Consider the following 11,738-nt stretch of genomic DNA (forward strand, 5'->3'; position numbering starts at 1 on the left):
AGGCTGCCATGCTGGGCATATATTTGATGCCCTCCTGGCTTTTACTTTTAGAGGCCCTCTCACATCCATTAAATCACCCATATGCCGCAAGGCATGTACAACTCGGCGTGCAAGGGTTGCAACTGAACCTTAATCAAATATCCATTACTTCCAACTGCAGTTTTCTTTTCCTCTCTTAGAGCCTAAAGACTTTATTTTTCAGATCTCAGACATTTTATAGGGCCCCGACTAAGTCATGAGACGTAAGGACAGTCTTCTAGGGCTTCAAACAGGGCTCAAAGAGAACGAGCTCACGCAAGGGGGAGGATGGGGAAGGCACAGGAAGGTTCTGTCCCAGGAGGACTAAGCTCGCTGGTTTGTGCCAGGGACTATCCGTTCAGGGAGTATTCAGACGGTGCCTACATTGTACTGTTAGGTAAGGAGGTTGCAGATTCCTGGAACTAACTTTTGCTGGGTGGACGTGAGAAAGAAAGCTTTGGTGCCTTAGTTAAGAGTCCCCACTTCGGAGCATTGCCCCTCGGGGTGGGGGTGGGGGAGCGTCCCGTAGGCCTTGGCGCGGGAGTTTCAGCAGAAGCCCTCTGGCCGGTCCCCGGCCTCGGCACCCGCAGTCAGTGTCCAGCAGGGGGCGGGCGCGAACTAGGCCTGGGCCAGACACCCTAAGCGAACCGAGCCAGGGAAGACAATGCCGGGATCTACTGGATTTCGACCCACCCCACCCTTAGGACCGTCAGGGTCCGCAACGTCGAAGTTAGAGAGAGTTCTGCAAAGAGCTGCCCGGAGCTCCAGCTCTCGGCCTCTGGGTCTGTCTGGGGCCCATACCCCAACTTCGCCAAAATTCTACAGACTGAATGTGGGGACCCCGCGCCGAGTCCTTGAAACCTTCCCTCTTTCCTCTCCTCACACCTGCGCCCACCACCTGCTAAGGGGCCTGCTCCTTTAACGATCGGGGCCGGGGGCGGCGGCGGGTGGTATCTCGGTCCCGCTCCCCCAGCCCCGGGAACGGTGCCGGCACCGTTACAACCAGCGGACGCCGCTGCGCGCCGGGCGGCGCCGGACTGGCGCTCGGTCTTCCCGCCGCGCTCCGAGGCCGAGCCGGAGTCCGTCACTGGCGGACCTGGCCTGCAGCAACTCGGCTTCAGCTGCGGGCAGGCGCCGGGCTCTCCGCCGCCGGCTGGGTAAGGGTGCCTCTCCCGAGGGCGCGCCCGGGAACAAAAGCGCTCCCCGGGGAGCAGGCGGGACCGCCGGAGCCCGTGGGCCGCGCCCTCGCCGGGTGGCCACCGCGCCCTTAGCCGCCGCCCCGGCGCCTGGAGCCCGGCCTCCCGCTGAATTCGCTCGGCTTCTGCAGCCCCGGCCAGAAAGCAAGAAAAAGGTTCCCTCTTGGCCCGCGGGTCCCGAAGGGTCCCGGGTCGCTGGCGGGACGAGTCCCTGCGGTCCCGGAAACACTCCGCGGAGAGCAGGCGCAGCCACCTCCCTTCCCCTCCCAGCTGCCGTACGCCCCCCACCCTCCGAGGTGCCCCGGCTCTCGCGCCCCTGCGCTCACCTCCTGCAAAGAGAACCCGGAGAGAGGAGGAAACGGGGGGGGGGGGGTCCACAAACCGTGCGCCTACACCCGGGAGCCTGGACCCCACCTCCGCCCCACCCAGGAGAGGCCCCAGAGCCCGCCCTCCGGACCTGACTCCCCATTTTCGGAGCTGGGCTCTGCCTCCCCCAGACCCCTCTTCTCGGGTCAGGGCTTTTTGAATCGCCTCCCCGGGCTCCCAGGACGCAGGCAACACTCCTGGGAAGACCCCCTAGCTCCGCAGACAAAGAGACTTTGCCCGGGTCCCCGGCGGCGCCACGCCCCCACCCAGCCAGCCCAAACCGCAGGGACTCACTTCCCAACTGTGACCCTTCCCCACCCACCACGGGGTCGCGGCGCTCTCACCCCCTCCCCCCGGGGGCCAGCTGTGGGGGCTACAGGAGGAGGAGGGATGAAGTTCTGGCTCGGATTCTGGGCCGGGCGGACGCGCTGGTCCCAGCCCGCTCGGCCTCCGGTAGCGGCTGTAGGAGGCGGAGAAAGGGGGGAACGCGGGTGTGGGTGCGCCGGTCGGTCCGCATTTAATTTACAAAGGACCCTGGGTTCCCGGATCCGGCGACCTCTTCAGATGCTGCACTCGCCGCTCGGCTCTCCCCCACCCCACCCCCCACCCCTCTAGCTCATTAACACGCCCCACGTTTAAATCTGGAGACTGAGCTTCTCAGAGCGCCCTAACCCGCGTCCCACGACCCGCCGCCAGAGACCGCCCGCCCCCCCGCCCGGGGTGAGGGCTGGGGGCCTAGGACGACCCGAAAGCTCAGTGCCCACGAAGGGACTGGGGAACTCGAGAGCTTTGTGTGTGGCCGGGACCTGTACCCATTTTCTAATTCGGACCAGCAACGCTGTCTCCGGGGTTGCAGTGGGTAGTGCCGGGGGGCAGGAATCAACTTTTGGCCAAATTCCTCATATCTCCGCGCCGCTGCTTCCTGGTCGCTAAAATGAATGTCGGGGTTTAGCCAGAGACGCGTGAGAGTCGGAAACAGCGAGTATTGTATGTCGAGGGTGGCTGTTGTGTGGACACCGGGACGTGGAGGGGGTAGACGTGGAGAGCCTGTGGGGCTGGCGGTGTGTTTGCTGGTGAGGCTGTGAAGCAGATACCGATCCCGGTGCTCCCGGCCCATGTGCTCGAGAAGAGAGGCGTTCTGTAGCCGTCCTCGGCGCGTTTGCCCCGCGCTTCCTTCGCCTCTATCTGCCAAGACCCGAGGCGTTCGGTGCGCTCAGGCAGCTTCCTGGGAGCGGAGTCGGACACCCTCGCGCCCCGTCTGGCCCCTCTCAGCGGCGCGCACAAGCCTGAGAGCTGGGCGGTGGGCTTCAGCGCTAGTGAAGCCACAAAAGACCAAACGCAGAGTCGCTTAAAAGACTGGGCAGGGTAGGCGGTGGGCTGTGTGTGTGTGTATGTGTGTGGTGGGCGGGGGGGGGGGGGGGGCGGGTTGGGGAGGGGAGAGCTGGAGGCTTTGCTTCCCCAGTACGCACTGCAGGGCCAGACGTTCGAGTTGCCAGGTTGGACGGGCGGGGCCGGGGTGGGGCGGGGCAGGGGAGGGGGGAGAGAGAGACCCAGGCTTGTATCGCCGAGATCCTGGCAAAAATGGTAGGGAGGGTGAGATGCTCTGCTAACACCATCAATTATGCATCGTGTTGAATGTGGCTTCGGGGAGGAGGCGGCTAGCCGGGTGGGGGTGGAGGAGGGGGTATGGGAAGGAAGGGTACACGCAAGACCGGCCCATCCCACTCGAGGTCTGTCTGCCTCCTTACCTACATTTGCAAAAAGAGTTTAAATGCAAAACACGACCCCTTTAGTTGTGCTCCTTGCCTTCCCCCCAATTCTTTCAGGATGGTTCGTCTCACGTATTGTGGGGTTTGTCAGCGGCTCGGATTCAATTAGCAGCGAAGCTCAGGGGCCCCGGCGGACCCGAGGTTCGGGTGAGTACCATGAATGTGTGTGCGTGCGAGATGGGGAAATGGTGTGTCCTGGGTGCAGGTGTGTGCCTGTGAAAATGTGTGTGACCGTAGTGAGAGCTCAACACATCGACGCGATTATTACATGATAGATAATTGTAACACGAGGGAATGAGGGTCTGTGCTAATGTGTGTGTGTGGGGGGGGGGGCGATGTGATAAGAACTAGCGATAATGTCTGCAGATGTGTAAATACGGGGGGACATGGGTTATGGGGTGCGGTGGACTGCAGTGAGCCCAGCCGGGGGCGGTGGGTATGGGGGCCAAAAGTGTCTCCCCAGGGCAGAGCCTCCATGGCGTTAACAAACGTGGAGAATGCTGGAGGTGGGAGAGGCTGTGCGCGTCCCTGCCAAGCCGGGAGCGCGCGGAAGGACTCTTCAATCTGCAGCCTGGGAGAGGTGGAGGAACGGACACGAAAGGAAAAACTGAAGTGGGGCTGCAGGGCCAGGGAGACCCCAAACTTACCCGTCCCTTTCCCGTCTTCCCCACAGTCGCAGCAACAGATGTGGGAAGCGCCCTTGGGCTGCCATCGTCTCTGAGAAGTCAAGTCTGGAGAAGGGGTTGAAGCCCCAGGCAGTGCTTGGGGAGACAACAAATGGCGGGTAAGCTTCGGACTGCCCATAACCTCCATCCAGGTGGGGTAGACCCGGCCTAACTCGCTGTACCCAGTGAGACAAGGGAGGGAGGGGGAGGAGCTTTCCCCCGGGAGCAAAGGTGGAGCGAGGGGCAAGGGCTCCCAAAGACAGGGTGTCCCCGCAGCAGCTGCCTGAGCCCTAGGCGGGAAGGGCAGTGGGTGTGTACGTGCATTTGTGTGGCCGAGGATCAGAAGGCTTTATCGGAGAGGGGGCTTTGGGGCATCCTAGACCTTCAGAAAAGGAGCAGAAATGAACCCTCTCCGACTTAGCTAGTGGCAGTCCCCAGCACCCATGGGCTGGGGACCCCTCTGCTCCCTTGGGAGCTGCCTGGGCTCTGCCGTAGGGGCGCAGGAGGGTTAGCAGTGTCCCCACAATGTTCCTGGTCCAGGCATACAGGACCTCCTTCCTCAGATGGGAGGCTGACTGAGCACCCCCACTTCTCCCCCGACGGAGCCGCAACCCAGAGCAGGCAGCTCAGGTCGCAGCAGCCGAGGGGCCTGCCAGCAGGCGTCCTTGCCTCCCAGGGATCTTGCCAGTTCTCTGCATCGCTGACCCGCTGGGGTTCCGGTCTCAGCGGAGGGCGTGTGCCAGCCAGTGCGCCCTTGTGTCCCGTGTGGGGGTGGGGGTGGGTCTGCACGAGGGCTTGTGTCCTTGTGTCCTATTCCCTTCCTGCGATGAATAGGAAAGCATTTGCACCGATGTGGAGAACGCCATTCAAACGCTAGGGTGGGCTGAAAGAACAATGCGGTCTCCATGTACATTGTGTTAACGTCTGGGTGCCTCTTTGTGTGTCTACAAACGTGGTGTGTACCTATGACTCCCTGCAGAAGTTGCTGGTTTGATGGCAGTGCCCCAGCGTGTTTGCATTGTGGTTCGCTTGTATGGGCGTGTGTGCAAGTCTGTACCTGGGACAAAGAGTACGAGGGAGGACACCGGTCACGGAGAAAAAAACCCTTTCTGTGTAGCCCTTTCAGGGGATTAAACAAAGGCTTCGAAATTCAGTGCGGAGCCCAAGGCCACCAGCCCAGCCTGTGCAGAGGGACTAACTAGGGTGAGGGGTGGACAGAGAAAACAGAGCCAGGTAGAAGGCCGCTGGAAAAGGAAGTCGGGGCTCCGAGAGGGAGCAACCATTTCATCCAGAGGCTTTTACCGAGCTCCGCCCGTGCCCAAGAAACGCCCGCGGGCATGAAGGAGGTTACCGGAGGCCTACTCTGGGCTGCTTCTGGGAGGCAGAGCTTAATAGGAGAAGGAAGCTGGGGCTCAGTGAGTCACCTTCTCCCCTCTTCCCCCGCTTCCACCTGCAGGACCCGCAGCGGTGCCCTGTGGAGCGGTATGGCTAGTGTGGGCGCTGCTGGGCGCGGCGGGAGCGTGCCCCGAGCCGTGCGCTTGCGTGGACAAATACTCGCACCAGTTCGCTGACTGCGCCTACAAGGAGCTTCACGAGGTGCCGGAAGGATTGCCGGCCAACGTGACCACGCTTAGCCTGTCGGCCAACAAGATCTCCGTGCTTCGGCGCGGGGCCTTTGCCAACGTCACGCAGGTCACGTCGCTGTGGCTGGCGCACAATGAGGTGCGCACCGTGGAGCCGGGCGCGCTGGCCGTGCTGAGCCAGCTCAAGAACCTCGACCTGAGCCACAACCTGATGTCCAGCTTCCCCTGGAACGACCTGCGTAACCTGAGCGCCCTGCAGCTGCTCAAAATGAACCACAACCGCCTGGGCTCGCTCCCTCGGGACGCGCTCGGTGCGCTGCCCGACTTGCGCTCCCTGCGCATCAACAACAACCGGCTGCGCACTCTGGCTCCCGGCACCTTCGACGCGCTGAGTGCGCTGTCACATCTGCAGCTCTATCACAACCCTTTCCACTGCGGCTGCAGCCTTGTGTGGCTGCAGGCCTGGGCCGAGAGCACTCGAGTCTCGCTACCCGAGAGGGATTCCATTGCGTGCGCCACGCCGACCGCGCTGCAGGGCGTTCCGGTGCACCGATTGCCTGCCCTGTCCTGCGCCCCGCCCAGTGTGCGTCTGAGTGCCGAGCAGCCCAGCGAGGTGTCCGGCAGCCCCCTGCGCGCCGGCATGGCGCTCACGCTACACTGCATCGCCGAAGGACACCCCACGCCCCGCCTGCAATGGCAACTTCAGATCCCGGGCGGCACCGTAGTCTTAGAGCCGCCGGTCTCGAGCTGGGAGGACTACGGGGTCGGGGACGCGGTAGAAGACGGGGAGGCGGGAGGAGATGGGGCGGGGCCCACGCAGACGGAGGCTCCAACTCCGGCTCCGGCACCCGCGTGGCCCGCGCCTCCGGCAACCCCGCGCTTCCTGGCACTCACAAACGGCTCCCTGTTGGTGCCCCTCCTGAGTGCCAAGGAGGCGGGCATCTACACGTGCCGGGCCCACAACGAGCTGGGCGCCAACTCCACGTCGGTACGCGTGGTGGTGTCGGCCGCTGGGCCCCCAAAGCACACGCCTAGCGCCGGTGGGGACCCGGATGTGCAGGCCCCAACCTCTGAGCGCAAGTCCACAGCTAAAGGCCGGGGCAACAGCGTCCTACCCTCCAAGCCCGAGGGCAAAATCAAAGGCCAAGGCCCAGGCCGGGGTAGCATCCTTGGGGAGACCGAGGCGGGGCCGGAGGAGGAGGCCAGGGAGGGAGAGGAGGTGGAAGGCCGGGTCTCTGCGGACCCCGTGGTGGAGCAGCGCTGTGGCCACGGGGACCCCTCACGGTACGTGTCCAATCACGCCTTCAACCAGAGCGCCGCCCTTAAGCCGCACGTCTTCGAGCTGGGCGTCATCGCGCTGGACGTGGCGGAGCGCGAGGCGCGGGTGCAGCTGACGCCGCTGGCGGCGCGCTGGGGCCCTGTGCCCGGGGGCGGGGGCGCGGCGGGAGCGGGGCGGCGCGGGCAGCCACCCCTGCGCCGGCTCTACCTGTGCCCCGCGGGCGGCGGTGCCGCCGTTCAGTGGTCCCGCGTGGAGGAGGGGGTCAACGCCTACTGGTTCCGCGGCCTGCGGCCCGGCACCAACTACTCCGTGTGCCTGGCGCAGGCGGGCGAGGCCTGCCACGTGCAGGTGGTATTCGCTACCAAAAAGGAGTTGCCCTCGCTGCTGGTGATCGTGGTGGTGAGTGTGTTCCTGCTGGCGCTGGCCACGGTGCCCCTGCTGGGCGCCGCCTGCTGCCACCTGCTGGCCAAACACCCGGGGAAGCCCTATCGGCTGATCCTGCGGCCCCAGGTGCCCGACCCCATGGAGAAGCGCATCGCCGCCGACTTCGACCCGCGCGCCTCCTACCTGGAGTCGGAGAAAAGCTACCCGCCCGGCGGCGCAGCCGGCTGCGAGGAGCCCGGGGCGGCTCCCCGGGAGGGCCCGGGTGAAGAGGCGGGGGAGGGGGACTCGGGTGGGGACTTGCAGAGGGAGGAGAGCCTGGCCGCCTGCTCGCTGGCCGAGTCCCAGTCCAAGGCCAACCAAGAGGAGTTCGAGGTGGGCTCCGAGTACAGCGACCGGCTGCCCCTGGGCGCCGAGGCGGTCAACATTGCCCCGGAGATTAACGGCAACTACAGGCAGGCGGCGGGCTGAACGGCGGCCGCCTGTCCCCCAGTCTCCCCCCTGGGCGCCTGGGAGCGGAAGCCTAGGGCGGGCAGGATTTGTCTCCCCCCCCCCCCCCCGCCCTTTCACCACCCCCCAACCTTACCCTGGCGACTTCTCGTGGGCAGCGGAACCGCGTCGCTAGTCCCCGCCGCGCCCACCACCGGCATTGACCTTGCGGCTGGATTCCCTCTGGCGAGCACAGCTCTCTCCCCTCGTGTGAGGCACCATCGTTGGCCTCTCCCTCCCTGCGCAGCTGTCCTGGACACGGCCCGCAGCCCCGCACCGTGGGGGCGCAGCCGGAGTGAAGGGTGGGACGCTGTCACCGCTGCCGGGGAACACCGGAGCGCGGGCCGGCCTGGTACCCCGACGTCCCCAGTGCGGAGCGCCCGGTCCCCTCAACCCCGCCCCGCCCTTTCCGGGGCGCACACCCCAAAGCCCGGGCTCGGGGACCGCTCCCAGGGTTTAGTTTCAAAGCCCCTGGCGACTGGGAGCCGAACCCTCTGCCTCCCGCCCCCCCCCCCTCACCGCTGCGTCTGACCCCTGGCCGAGCCTGGCGCCTGGGGCGCCTGTCGGCTTCGCGTTCGGATTTTCACGTTCTCGTTGTTTTCAAAGACGGCGACCCGCGGTCCGGTGCTAACACTTTCCCAGCCTCTGGGGAAACGGTGTGTGTGTGTGTGTGTGTGTGTGTGTGTGTGTGTGAGTGTGTGTGTGTGAGTGTGAGTGTGTGAGTGTGAGTGTGTGTGTGTGAGTGTGTGTGTGTCTCTGTGTGTGTGTGAGTGTGTGTGTCTGTGTGTGTGAGTGTGTGTATGTGTGTGTGTGAGTGTGTGTGTGTGTGAGTGTGTGTGTCTGTGTGTGTGTCTGTGTGTGTGTGTGAGTGTGTGTGTCTGTGTGTGAGTGTGTGTGTATGTGTGTGTGAGTGTGTGTGTGTGAGTGTGTGTGTCTGTGTGTGTGTGTGAGTGTGTGTGAGTGTGTGTGTCTGTGTGTGTGAGTGTGTGTGTATGTGTGTGTGAGTGTGTGTGTGTCTGTGTGTGTGTATGTGTGTGTCTCTGTGTGTGTCTGTGTCTGTGTGTGTCTCTGTGTGTCTGTGCATGTGTGTGTGTGTGTCTGTGCGTGTGTGTGTCTGTGTGTCTCTGTGTGTCTGTGCATGCGTGTGTGTGTGTGTCTGTGTGTCTGCGTGTGTGTGTCTGTGTGTGTGTATGTGAGTGTGTGTGAGTGTGTGTGAGTGTGTGTGTGTCTGTGTATGTGTCTCTGTGTGTGTGTGTCTGTGTGTGTGTATGTGAGTGTGTGTGTGTCTCTGTGTCTGTGTGTGTGTCTGTGTGTGTGTGTATGTGTGTGTCTGTGTGTGTGTGTCTGTGTGTGTGTCTGTGTGAGTGTGTGTGTCTGTGTGTCTCTCTGTGTGTGTCTGTATGTGTGTGTCTGTATGTGTCTGTATGTGTGTGTGTCTGTGTGTGTGTGAGTGTGTGTGTGTGTCTGTGTGTGTCTCTGTGTGTGAGTGTGTGTGTGAGTGTGCGTGTGTGTGTCTGTGTGTGTCTCTGTGTGTGTGTGTGAGTGTGTGTGTGTCTGTGTGTGTGTCTGTGTGTGTCTGTGTGTGTGTGTCTGTGTGTGTGTGTCTGTGTGTGTGTGTGTGTGAGTGTGTGTGTCTGTGTGTGTGTGTCTGTATGTGTGTGTCTGTATGTGTCTGTATGTGTGTGTGTCTGTATGTGTCTGTATGTGTGTGTGTCTGTGTGTGTGTGTGTCTGTGTCTGTGTGTCTGTGTGTGTGTGTGTGAGTGTGTGTGTGTCTCTGTGTGTCTGTGTGAGTGTGTGTGTGTGTCTCTGTGTGTCTGTGTGAGTGTGTGTGTGTGTGTGTCTGTGTGTGTGTGAGTGTGTCTGTGTGTGTGTGTCTGTGTGTGTGTGAGTGTGTGTGTCTGTGTGTGTGTGTGTGTGAGTGTGTGTGAGTGTGTGTGTGTGTGTCTGTGTGTGTGTGTGTCTGTGTCTGTGTGTCTGTGTGTGTGTGTGTGAGTGTGTGTGTGTCTCTGTGTGTCTGTGTGAGTGTGTGTGTGTCTCTGTGTGTCTGTGTGAGTGTGTGTGTGTGTGTGTCTGTGTGTGTGTGAGTGTGTCTGTGTGTGTGTGTCTGTGTGTGTGTGAGTGTGTGTGTCTGTGTGTGTGTGTGTGTGAGTGTGTGTGAGTGTGTGTGTGTGTGTCTGTGTGTGTGAGTGAGTGTGTGTGTCTCTGTGTGTGTATGTGTGTGAGTGTGTGTGTGTCTGTGTGTCTGTGTGAGTGTGCGGTGCGGCGGGCACCGTTTCTCCCGCCCCGCGCCCTCCCTCTCCCCGAGGGTCGCGCTGGGTCCGGGCCGGGTTCCCCGTGGGAGTGGCCTTTCCAGAGATGGGCGCGCTGGACACCGGGGCCCACACTCAGCTCCAGCAGCGCCGGTCCCGGGAAGTAACCGCGGCCCCGGGCCTGGCCCACAAGCCCGCGGGTGGCCGGCAGCGGGCCCCCGGTCCCCCGCCCCTCCTCCCAGGACTGTAGCGTAGCCGGCGCGGTCCCCGCAGGGCGCGCTCCGTAGGAGAAGTCTGTGTCTGTGACGTGTGACGGGGAGTGCGGGGGGCGGGGGGGGAGGGGGAGGAGGAGGGAGGGGGGAGGGGGAGGAGGGAAGAGGGCAGAAGCGCTGCGGGACTCTGGCCGGACTCCGTTTTTAGTTCTTGAAGAGAAGCGTCGGGGTGGGGGTGGGGGGCGGTTCGGGCGTCCGGACCAGGCGGGTCCCGAACTGCAGCACAAGTGCGGCCTGTCCTGACGGTGTCTGTGTGTCCACAGCCAATAAAGCAATCGATGGACCTGGGCTCGGCGGCTCTTTGTCAGCGGGCTGCAGGGGAAGCCGGGGGAGGCGCCCGGAGGCCCCTGCCGTGGGGTCCTCTGTGGGATCGGTTTGTTTGGCTGCCCCGGGATCTTGTCAGGTGTTCACAGCCGGCGCCTGCTCCCGGCGCCTCCAGCTCAGGGTGAGGGGCGAAGCCACACGTGTGTGGGGGCGGAGGAACTGGGGGAAGGCGGGTAGTGAGTGCGAGGGGCTCGCAAGGAGGAGGGGAGGGGGTGTCTCTGCAGATTGAACCTAAGAAACTCTGGAGTGTGTGCGTAGATGTGTTGTGTGTCTGCACAATTCTCCTTGGGTTGACCCTGTCGCTGTCATGGGGTGTGGCTGTGTGTGTGTGTGTGTGTGTGTGTGTGAGAGAGAGAGAGAGAGAGAGAGAGAGACAGAGAGAGAGAGAGACAGAGACAGAGAGAGAGAGGACTGCCTAGTTTCTGTCTCAACACTAGCCTCTTAAAAGCCCCTGAGAAGCCAGTGGAAGGAAGATTCACAGGGAAGAGTCCTGTGGCTTACACAAAAGAGCTCACAAATAACTAACTACAGGGCAGGCGCGTGATAGAGAGCAGAGAAGGCGCAACCTGGCAAGTTGATCCAGGAACAAGTTGGGACCTTTAGCCAGGAGCCTAGTGCCTGTGCAGGAGGGTTGCGGGGGTGGGGGATTGCTCAGTGAACGGTTCATGGACAACTGTAAGGGCGTGTGAGGCTGCCAGATGGGCTAAGGTGGAATCAGGTTGAAAGCACACTGTTTAATAGACTCAGAAATGGGGCTTCTTGGGTGGGGACCAGGCGCGACAGAGGGGCCCACAGCGGGTGCTGTGCTCTGGGTCAGGATCAGCCTAAAGTGCTGTGGTTTGACTGGCTGTGTGTTTCTCTGAATCTCCCTGTAGGACAGGGAGTGGCCAGGAACAGAGGTGGAAGAGGAAAAGAATAGAAATGAGAGGAGCAAATGAAGGTTCCATTCTACTCCCTCTGTGGGTGCTAGTTCTTCCTAATTGGACCAGTCCAGGCTGGGGACCAGGCCCGGGTCCAGACACCCAGCAGCTATCCACGCCTGTGTCCAGGCAGAGGTGGTGACTGACACTCCCCAGGACTGGGCCCAGGTCCCCTGCGCAGACCAGCAAAGCTTTCTTCGGGGAAAATTCCCTTCTGAGAGCCAC

At 62.4% G+C, this 11,738-nt stretch overlaps 1 protein-coding gene across 1 annotated transcript; it reads left to right on the forward strand.

Moving 5' to 3' along the window:
• Positions 1-306: 306 nt before the first annotated feature.
• ISLR2 (immunoglobulin superfamily containing leucine rich repeat 2) lies at positions 307-7,939 on the forward strand (the record flags this gene model as incomplete). The annotated part of the gene is made up of 5 exons (XM_079767688.1): positions 307-415; positions 1,025-1,175; positions 1,960-2,033; positions 3,407-3,496; positions 5,471-7,939. The coding sequence occupies 5 exons, from the start codon at positions 307-309 to the stop codon at positions 7,726-7,728; spliced, it is 2,682 nt and encodes an 893-aa protein (XP_079623814.1). The 3' UTR covers positions 7,729-7,939.
• Between the last annotated feature and the right edge of the window lie 3,799 nt (positions 7,940-11,738).

This window comes from Cnephaeus nilssonii (assembly GCF_951640355.1).
Source record: "Cnephaeus nilssonii genome assembly, chromosome: 4".
In the NCBI taxonomy this organism is placed as follows: Eukaryota; Metazoa; Chordata; class Mammalia; order Chiroptera; family Vespertilionidae; genus Cnephaeus; species Cnephaeus nilssonii.